The following is a 10,643-nucleotide window of genomic DNA, read 5'->3' as shown; positions in this document are numbered from 1 at the left end:
CAAGAAAAATAATCCTCCCCCTGTGGCGAGTGCAGCTCCGTGCGCCGCCCCGCTCCTGCTCCGCCGCCGGACTCTGAGTAAATACATTCAGCCATAATAGGCCTTTTGTCATAAGCAGGGGAGAGAAAAACGCGATTTACGACGGAGATAAATAATTGAAAAAAAATGCGGCTGTCCGACTGCGCATCCCTGGGAGTGAACAGAGAAATGCTGCGCCAGTGTCCCGGCTGACAGACGGAGCCGATCTTCCCCCCCAACAGAAGCTCTCCCCGAGCCGCCCTCCCCTCCTTCCCTCCCTCCCTCCTGTCATCGGGCTACACAATATCGCTGCCAAAAATCATCGTTTTCAAACATGGTAAGTTGTTTTTCGTGTCCGTATTTGCGCAGCGGTTGTGTCGGCGACGCGCGGCCTGCGGGGGAAATGCACATCCGGGACTGTGTTTTTCTTTTTTTGTCGGAGGAGTCATAATATTTTATGAATCATAACTTGTTATGATGTGGGAGCGCGCGTAACGTGCAACAGGTCTCCGTACAGTAGCGGGGACGCGCATTTCTCCGCCGGATTTTTGCGCTCGTTTCCAAACATTGGTGGAAACGAGCATCGCGGACGCGGTAAAATTGGCAAGATGGCACGAAAGAAAAAAACAACAGGAATGCCTTGTTGGCACAATGGAGTTTTGCCTAAAAAGCGATGATATTCTCTGTTTGGACTGTTTGACAGCAGTTGGAGTTATGACTTGTTTCTGTTTGGATAAATATTATCGATTGCGCAATGACGCACAGGTTTATAACCAAATTATTCCATATTTAGTCCCCAGCTTATATTGTTCGGAAATCATTGATTGGTTTGCATAGACAAGTGTAGTCAGGCCCAACACCGAAATGAGACATTAATTCAGTGTTTAACTGTCTATTACTGGCTGTGAAATGAACTGGCGGCCGCCACTGTGCAACAAAGGAGGACCTGTTTTAATAATTCAGACTCAAATCATTACCTGATTTCAATCATTCAGACTTTACATCAAACCCCGGGTGCGTTTTATTATTCTGTCCGAGTCCCACAGAGACGGGGAGGGAGGTGGAGGAGGGAGGCTGTCACAGGGCCCGGGTTGAAAAATTATTTTTCTCCTCACTCTGCCCGTGTCTTTTCTTTCACTACCTAAACTCCACGTGGTTAAGCAGTCGGGATGAGGGTGAAAAGGGAGCATTGTGCTTCCAGTCAGTGGCCTTATGTGTTGGAGAGGCTCTGAGAGGGTGATGTTCACTCAGCTGTGCTGCCCTCAACGCCATTGTTGCACACACACACACACAAAAAATCCACCTCATTTCAGCCTCACTGTTTACTGAGCTCACACAGCCGCCTGTATGGGAGTCAACAAGAAATCCACAAAGCCATTTAAACACCTCGAAAAGGCTTCAAGAGGTGTGTGTGTGCGACAAGGTGCCCTGCATGTGGCACAGTATATGTTTGAATGCATGTTTTTTTTTTTTTTAAAGATGTTTTTGGCTTTTGCGCACACCTGTACGCACAGTTTCTCCTCTTTTACGCACAGAAAGACGCGCACAAGGGAGGTTTTTATTTTATTCACAAATAATAGGAAGCTCAGCAAAGGGCCACATAGTGATGAACTTCAATGTATGAGGGTTTACTGAAGAGAGGCAGTGGACTCCTGGCTCAAAAGACGGGGTGTTCACTCGCCATTTGAATGCAAAGTAGTGGATGAACAAGTGAGTTGTGCGTGTGTGCGTGTGCGTGTGTGTGCGTGTGCGTGTGTGTGTGTGTGTGCAGAGAAGGAGGGCCAACGGTGAGTTTTGAGAAAAGGGAGACTTGTTGAGAGAAACTGTCACACATGCCTCTTTGGCTCTTCAGTCGTGTTTTTTTTCACTCTTTCTGCACCACAATGCCACCAACGTGGATTCGCTTTATTAAGTCTAACCGACCCGGATCAACATGTTGTCACTTTTTTTTTTTTTTTTTTTTGGAAATGATACTTTAGTTTGTCTTCATTTTTTCGTCTAAGTAATTTAGATACCTACTTTTTTCAGCGTGCAGGGAGACAGAATAAAAGTTGTGTGTTGGCCAATGCGCCCCTGCGTCGGTCCCATCCTGCAGCAGCAGCAGCAGCAGCAGCAGCAGCATGTCCCGTCGGAAACAGAAACGACCCCAGCAGCTTATGAGCCTGACCCTCGGTGCCTGTCGGATACTTGAACATGGTGAGACATGGACTGTGTGTCAGCAGAATACTGGTCACTCAGCTGGATGAGATTTACATTAGATGCGAAGTTCTGACCTCACAGAAGTCCTCAGGGTGCAGAGTTTGTGGAAATGTCAGTGCAAGCAGGCCTACATTATTGTTATGGTATATGTGTAACTTGTAGACTGAAACTGGGCTTTATCATTCAGTATTGCATTGTACATTTTGAACAAAGCTTGGCAAGATGTTATTTGGGAAACAGCAGTTTTGGAATTCAGTCATATATATCAATGATTTCAACCCATTTGCATTGAATGCCAAACTATATTTAGGTCTATATTATGCTACTATGCTCAGAAAATTAAGGCTTGCTGGAATTGTTAGTCTTTAATTCATTCGCTGTGGTTGCAGCCTCCGTTGCCCCATAAAAACCCAAGTATCTTCACTCCCCCCTCACTGCCAGGTTCAAAGACACAGACCACCCAGGATTCAGAGATGTACAGTAAATCCACGAAGAAATATCTGTGGGAAAACAACATTTAGTGAATTTGATAATGTGTCACGCAAAAGGCAGTGGACGGGTTTGGGAAAGGCGAACGGACGAAGAAGGTGAAGGAAAAGGAAACTTTGTGAGGCACTGTATAAGGTGCTCTAACTGCAACAGCATTAGACCCCATTGTCCCTTTTCAGCTTTGTTGCTAACCACTGAAGCATGAACATACCCACGAAGAAGTGTGTATGTGACGGTGTGTGTGTGTCTGTCCACTCCAGTTACAGGAATAGGGACCGCATTGTGTCATAAGATTGTGGCTTCCCAGCAAACTGCACCAAGTTGTGTATGTGTGTGCATGTGCATACAAAGGTTTAGCTTTTATTGTGTCGTGTACTGATGGGAATGGGTAAGCTGTTTCCACTTCTGTCCCTCTATGCTTTCCTGGGCTAACTTTGCTCGTCGACGGCCTGTGAGTCATCATGTCTGTCTACTGTCCGGCTTGTTTTCTTTGCCCGTCACCTCTCTTCCTCTGCCTGCCCCTAAACCGTATCAGGAATGCGACCCCAGTGTGTTTAAGGTCAAGTCTGCCGGCCAATCAGGCGTCCAGCGCAGTGTCCAGTATCCAGCATCCAACCAGGACGTCACCCCGAGCCCCCCCATCAAGCTGCCGGTGGGGAGGGGCTCTTCAGGGGATGAAAGGAAGACAGATTGAATGGAAGTGGAAAGAAAGGGAACGAGGCAGGGATGGAAGAGTGTCTTAGGATGTGGCTTCTTTTTTTTTTATTTCGGGGGCTGTGGTGGAGGTGGTGGGGGTGAGGTAAAGTCCATTGTCTTGTGTGTGTTGCCCTGGAAACAAGGTGGGCTCCTCTGCGGGTGAGCGGTGTATTCTTGCAGACCAGTGGAATCTCTGTCTGCATGTGTGTGTGTGTGTGTGTGTGTGTGTGTGTGTGTGTGTGTGTTTATACGGCGGTGGAGGGGCTGCAGTTGATGAGGATTGACAGGACAAAGAGCAACAAAACAAGCACAGGTGGATGATAAGGTGGAGGAAATTAAACCCAGAGGTTAAAATTAACCTCCTCCACAACTGAATTCCTCCATTTCCTACTTGTGACATCAAGTAGCTGCCTAAAAAAAGTCACTTACTTGTCACTACTGGAGTTCAGTAGCTGTTATTGAATTCCTTAAAATGTATTTTATACAGATTGTAACCATTATCTATTTTTTTTTCTTTTTCTTTCAATTTCCCCAGATGACAACTTGGCAGTGAAGTCAGACTCCCTTCCAAATAACGTGGATTCTCCGTTGTGTTCTCCATCTTCTTCTACTCAAAGATCCCAGCTGCCTTCTGCTCTTTGTTCATCTTTCAAGGGCTCTCAGGCCTCCTCTCGACCCACTAAAGGTTCGCCGCCACCTTGTTCACCCAGACAACCTCCCCAGCCACCCCTCAAAGATCTACAGCCTTCCGTCTCTCCTGACTTCCCTCCCTCTTCCCAAACGCAGCGTCCACTTGCCCTTCAACTATCCGGTTGGAATTCCACATCTTTTCCAAGTACCCTCAACCACCCCTCCCGAGGTGCACACATGGCCTCTCCCAAGTTGGGGCTGTCAGCCACCACCACCACCTCTTCCTCCTCCTCATCTTCCTCTGCCTCCCTATGTCCTCCGCCACACCCTGGAAGCCCCAGTCGTGTTCCAGAGGGCCCCCCAAGTCCCGTTACTCCCACCCCCAGCCCAGGAGTCACATCTGCCTCAGCTGCACCCTCCAGGACCCAGCTGAGCATCGCCCTGATCCTGGAGGAGCTCCGGGTGCTGCAGCAAAGGCAGATCCACCAGATGCAGATAACAGAGGAGATCTGTAGACAGGTGTTACGTCTCGGTGGAGCCTCCTACAGCATAGATGCACCGTCCCAGCATCTCCTGCCTCCCCTGCCTCAGCTCTGCCTGGAGAGTAGTAAAAGAGCATCCAGCCCAGTAACCCAGCCGAGTGCACCTCAGCCTTCCACCTCTGTTGCTCCTCTTCTGGCATGTTTCTCTTCCCTGCTCCCCTCTCAAGCAGTCAATAAACCCTCACAGTCTGGCAGCTCCTTGTCTCAAATCCTCCAGCCTCACAAGCCACAGCTGGAAGGAACAGGAGGGACCGCAGGAGCTCATGGTTATCTGAGAGGGAGTTCTCAATCCTCGGCTCCCTCCACCTCTTCCTCTGCTGCCATCTCCATGGCTTCCTCCACCTATCCGCTAGCCCTATCTTTAGCTCTACCCAATCGCTATCTTCATGAGAAATCTTCAAATACCAGTTCAGTGAGTGGGCACAGTGGCTTGTCTTTCCTTAACTCATCCCTCCCCACATCAGTATCTATTGTCTCAAACTCACCACATGCTCTGCAGTCTGTCTCTGGAGGAGGAGACTCTTCATCTGCATCCAGCTCCAATGCTACTGGCCGTCTCCAGCATGGCTGTCGCTTTTGTGGAAAAATGTTCAGCAGTGATTCTGCTCTGCAGATACATCTCCGCTCTCACACTGGAGAACGACCCTATCAGTGTCCAGTCTGCCTCAGCCGCTTCACCACACGGGGCAACCTCAAAGTGCACTTCCTTCGCCACCGTGAACAAAATCCAGAGCTCTCACTCTCACTTCTGCCACCATCTTTGTTTGGAGTAGCATTAGGAGCCACTGGAGGATCAGATATGGGACAGACAATGAGCAGTGGTAGCAGTACTGGCAGCATGAGTATGATACAGAAGAAGAGAAAAAGCAGGGCCGAGGATGAAACATGTGGAGATAATTTGGAGGCCAGTGGCACGAGCACTGGGCTTTCTCTGGGGGCCTCTGGAGGATCTGCACCATCTACACTACCGTTGCCTCCTAGTGTAGATCTGGCTTTAATTTCCCATTCTCTCCTGCAGCTCAATAGGGCTGCAGCTGTAGCAGCTGCAGCTTCTATTGCATCTGGCTCATCCCACGCATCCTCCTCTTCATCCTCCACCTCTTCTCTGGCTACCTCCCTCCTCTCAAACCCTTCCCTGTCTTCATCTTCCACCATCACTGGGTTGTTTAAAGGTGCCAAGCAGCAGCACTTTGATGAAAACACTCCCCCTCATGCCCCAATGCTTTCTCCTGCAGCTTACTCCCAGCTAGCTCACCTGCCTAAAATTCTTTTCCCATCTGTCTCTACTTCATCCTCTACCCCAGCTGCACATTCATCCCTCTACAACCATCCAGCCTTAGGCTTGCTACGCACTGCGCTACCCTCTACACCAGGCTCCCACCAACTTGCTTCTTCCAGTCATTCCCAACTCTCATTCCCTTTTTCTTCCTTTCCTAAAGTCCCAGTTCCATCCACCACCACCACGTCATCCTCCCTGCCTTCCTCAATAGCTACCCCAACTCCTACATCTGAAACCTCCAAGCTGCAGAGGCTGGTGGAGAAACTAGAGAAGGCCCCTCCCTGCTCCCCCTCTCCATGGACTTCTTCCTCTACTTCCACTTCAGTGCTGGAGAGTTTATCTAGCAGTAACACTACCTCCCTAGCATTGTCTGCCAACAGTTGTTTCACAAATGCCAGCACTTCTACTACATATGTCATGGCATCCCCACAGTCCTCAAGTCTTGTCACCACTTCTGTTTCAAACTTCACCCGTGAGATGGTTGCTGCCCTTGGCATGAGTGCAAATGGAGCAAGTGCCATGGCAGGGGTCATGCTACCATCGCTCAGCATCACAGGTCCAGCTGCTAACCTGACAAACAATCAGTGTGGGGTGTGTCTTCGGGTGCTGAGTTGTCCCAGAGCACTGCGGCTGCACCAGGCCACGCACCTCGGAGAACGTCCTTTTCCATGTAAGATATGTGGACGATCCTTCTCGACAAAAGGCAGCCTGCGGTCACATCTCGCCACTCATCATGCCCGACCACCCAATGCACGTGTCCAAAACTCTTGCCCGCTGTGCCAGCGCAAGTTCACTAATGCCCTGGTGCTTCAGCACCACATCCGAATGCACCTTGGTGGACAGTTGCCCCCAGATGGCTCAGAGGGTTCTGCACATGAGATGCCAACTGAATCTGATGCCAAACCTTTGCTACAATCTCAGTCTCAGTCCACTGACCCAAACACTGTGTCTAGTAAAACGCCTCCTCTAGCCGGCCACACTAAGAGTCCAGCGCCAAGCTCACAGTTTCAGTCTCCAGCAGTTGGGTCCATCCATGTCTCTGGCAGTATGAAATCAGCTGATTTCACTAAAAATCTCAACAAGTCTCCATCCTGCAGCCCAGACCACATACCCCCCTCTGACCTTAGCCCTGACCCCTTCATGAATCCCACCACACAAACTCCACCACCAGGCAGTGCAGACCCCCCTGTCCTTTGTGTCAGTGTCCCCTTACCTGTCTCCCAGCAGACAGATCAAGCTTCCCCAACTGCTGAAGACAACCAAGTTCAACAACAAGCCCCTGCTGATGTCCATCTTCCTACATCTACCCCTTCACCACTTCCCTCCAGTGTTACCAAAGCCACAGTTTCGCCTACTTCTCTGGTAGGGGACTGTGGTGAGGGTGAAGCATCTACCTCCTCTGATGCCTTCCTTGGCTCTAAATCAAACCTGGAGGAATCACAAGGCACACCTGCTCTCGGTGCTCCCTTTGCTTACACCTGTCCCACCCCAAGTCAAGATGTTTCTGATGCTAATGCTACGGCAACCTTGGAATCAGACTCAATCTCCGCAAGGCCTCAGTCACCAGAACCTGTGGAAGAAGACAAAGCTCAGTCTCCTCCACCTGCATCACCAAAGCAAGACCAAGCAACTGTGCCTGACGAGGACCCCAAAATGACGGCAACTTTGGAAACTACAGACACTACAGGTGCTGAAGTGAGTGGTGGACCACAGAGAGGAGCCGGTTTTGTAAGGGAGACACGTCAGAGCTTCAATTTTGGTTCTTATGGGCGAGAGGATCGGGGGGAAGGCGTTAAGATCAGTGGGTTGGCTCCAAGTGAAGCACTGGATGCTTCCGTTCCCATCAGCCTCGCTCCAACGCTCCCATCTCCGATGTCTCGTCCCGAGAAGAAAACCTACTGCTGTGCTGAGTGTGGAAAAGAGTATGCAAGTCGCAGCGGACTGAAGGTTAGTTAGAAATTATGTGCCATAAAATTCATTTCTGTCGAAGGTGTATTAGGGTTTGTTGGCAGAGTAATTGTAGAGGTTTTTTTTCAAGAGGTGAAAACTGTTTTTCAGCTTCAACAGAACTGTATATGATAGAAATGGAAATAGCAATGCAGGACAAAAACTTTAATGCTTGGTTGAAATTTTAGTCAAAGGGCATTTTAAAGAAAAATAATGCGTGCTTAAGTCATGTTAAACTAAACTAGGCATGGATTTTACTCTACACTGCATTGTATTGGACATTTTTAGTCTTCTTTAATTTCTATTATTTTCCAGGGGCACATGAAACACCATGGTGTGGTAACCAAAACATCACGCCCACCAGCCCGGAGTAGCCGTTCTTCCGCTGACCAGCTTCCCTCTTCTACATCCATGACTTCCTTAAACATTCCAGCCACCAGGAGCTCAGCGGGCTTCTGGAACCAGTACCAAGCCTTCCTCAACACCAGTACTGAGCCAACCGATGACCCGACCACCGCAGGCCGAGGAGAAAATGAGTCGGCAAAATCACCCGGTCAATCGCAGGTGGATCCGAGGGCCTCTGAGGAAGCCGAGGACGAGTGCGATGAAGGGTCATAACTAGAGTCCGCCTGATTGGCTGGAAAAATGTTCTGGTGTTTTCAATCATTGCTTACCTGTTGGTGAAACTGTATGGACATTTACATAGTACTGCTTCCTTAACACATTTCAGGTAGCCTGTCAGTTTGATAGTCAGAGTAATATGTCTGTATGTAAAAGTTGTGAGTCAATCAGCTTGGTCCTGTTGTGTTAAAAAAGAGACAACTATTGTACAAATAAATATAAAAGATATTCAAGGAGTTACAATATGAGTGACACTATCTTTAACTGGCTGAAGTTCTAAACAGACTGAAGCACATTCGAATAGAAAAAAAAAATCTATGTTTGGATATGAGGAAAAAAAGTATCCCTGTTGTATCAGTGTTTCATAGCAGACCAGGGTCAAATAATTCATAGTGTTAGTTTTAACTCACCAACTAGCCCAGATGGGTACGGTTTATCATTTTGAACAAAGCTGACGTGATCAGGATCAGTCACCAGAAAGTACAATAAAAGAACTAGCTTAAATACTTGTATGTCATTTTGTAAACATTTTATGACTGTTGTGCCATGTACCAAATCTCATCCAACTGGCACCAAAGGAGACTCAAGCTAACCAAAAGAAATTATTTGGCAAATGCTACAACCTAGAACACTCTTTCTAATGATATGAAAGAGAAAATCGGGTGAGTGTGACTAAATTTTGCATTGTAAGCGCAAACAAGGCCAACCATATGAATGTGTTATGAGGAGGGATGGTTAAGTCTCTTGTCCTCATCCTGTGGTTCTGAAAACTACTCACTCATGTCATTGTGGTTTCTATTTTAATATTGTCCTGTCAAACCAGAAGCACACTTGCAGTGTTTGTGAGCCCAGCGAGGACATGATCTTTTGTGTGATGTTTGCCCTTCAGCTTTGTGAATATTATGACTGTTGTTTGGTCCAAAAGTAATATCTGTACCACATTTTCAGTTACTAAAGTTACTAAAACTTTAAGTTTCTATCTATATATCAGAAGTCTATGTCTGTTTGTTGTAAGCTGTACTTTCAATATATCCACATTAAAAACCAGTTTGGGAAGAAATTCTTGCTCATTCTTGTTAGAGATAGCTTTCCACTACAAACAATGAAACTGGTGGATGTAAACAAAAACAAATCATACGTAAAAACTACATGCTATGACCTAAATTTAACACTAGATTGTTGGAAGTATGATCATATTTATTTGTGGTTTAAGGTACAGCCATTAATTTTGAAGGTTAATAGATATATTTTTACATTAAAACGGTTAAATGTATCATTTTTTATGTGAAGTTTAACGCACAAGCTAATGATCTAAAAATAATAGTTTTCTCATAAATAACAGTAGAATCTTTAAATCACTAACTGAATTACTAGCTTTGCAAAAGAATTTTTAATTTTTTTAAAAAATGAGATGTTTTTTAAAAGTGAAATTACATCATAAAACCCAACTAATAATGATAATTTTGTGCAGTATTACATCTGATTAGTTGTCCTGTAGCAATATTCCACCATGTTTATTGGGTTCATTGCTTTTACAAATGTAAATATCTGTCATTAAACATGAGAAAGCCAAGAAAAACGCATGATCTGATTTAAAAATGAAACTACAAGCTGTGTTTTAATCATGGAAAAGGACTGCATTCTTATGAGATGATTATTTTACAGTATTTTTTGGCACCTCCGCTGCTGTAATATGACAATTTTTTTGCAGTTTTTATTTTTCGAATTGTAGCTGTTTTTGAGCCAAACTGTCAAGATCCATCACATGCAGATGTCGCTGATCCCTGCTTCCTGTCAAGACAATCAAAGCTCCCCTCTCAGGTGTCATATAAACCGAGAGGACAATGGGAGAGCCGTGGAGGAGGCCAGCTGTCTTTTCTTTGCAGTTTGTGTGCACATAATGAGGTATATTAGGTATTAATGATAATAATAATAATGATAATATATAAACCCAGAAAAAAAACAAAAAAGAATGTATATATATATATATATATATATATATATATATATATATATATATATATATATATATATATATATATATAAAAGAGAAAAGCATGCAGTACAAACCAATGCAAAGCCAATAAGGCATATCTATATAAGGCTGTTTGAATGTATGTGCAATGTGTACATTAGAGGGCGCAATCCTCCCTTTTGAAGCACAGTTTGATGTTGCATATAGTATTTGTGCATCACTCATTAGGGGTCTGTGAGACAGAAAA

The 10,643-nt window shown here is 46.0% G+C and overlaps 1 protein-coding gene across 1 annotated transcript; it reads left to right on the top strand.

Moving 5' to 3' along the window:
- Window positions 1-23: 23 nt before the first annotated feature.
- sall2 (spalt-like transcription factor 2) lies at window positions 24-9,481 on the top strand. Its single transcript, XM_035954747.2, has 4 exons — window positions 24-355; window positions 2,047-2,214; window positions 3,938-7,800; window positions 8,116-9,481. Exons 2-4 carry the CDS (start codon window positions 2,139-2,141, stop codon window positions 8,416-8,418), a joined length of 4,242 nt encoding a protein of 1,413 aa, XP_035810640.2. The 5' UTR covers window positions 24-355; window positions 2,047-2,138; the 3' UTR covers window positions 8,419-9,481.
- Window positions 9,482-10,643: the final 1,162 nt, after the last annotated feature.

The sequence above is a fragment of the Amphiprion ocellaris genome, chromosome 10 (genome assembly GCF_022539595.1).
Source record: "Amphiprion ocellaris isolate individual 3 ecotype Okinawa chromosome 10, ASM2253959v1, whole genome shotgun sequence".
In the NCBI taxonomy this organism is placed as follows: Eukaryota; Metazoa; Chordata; class Actinopteri; family Pomacentridae; genus Amphiprion; species Amphiprion ocellaris.
Note: the sequence above shows the minus strand (reverse complement) of the source record. Positions and strands in the feature narration are given on the sequence as shown.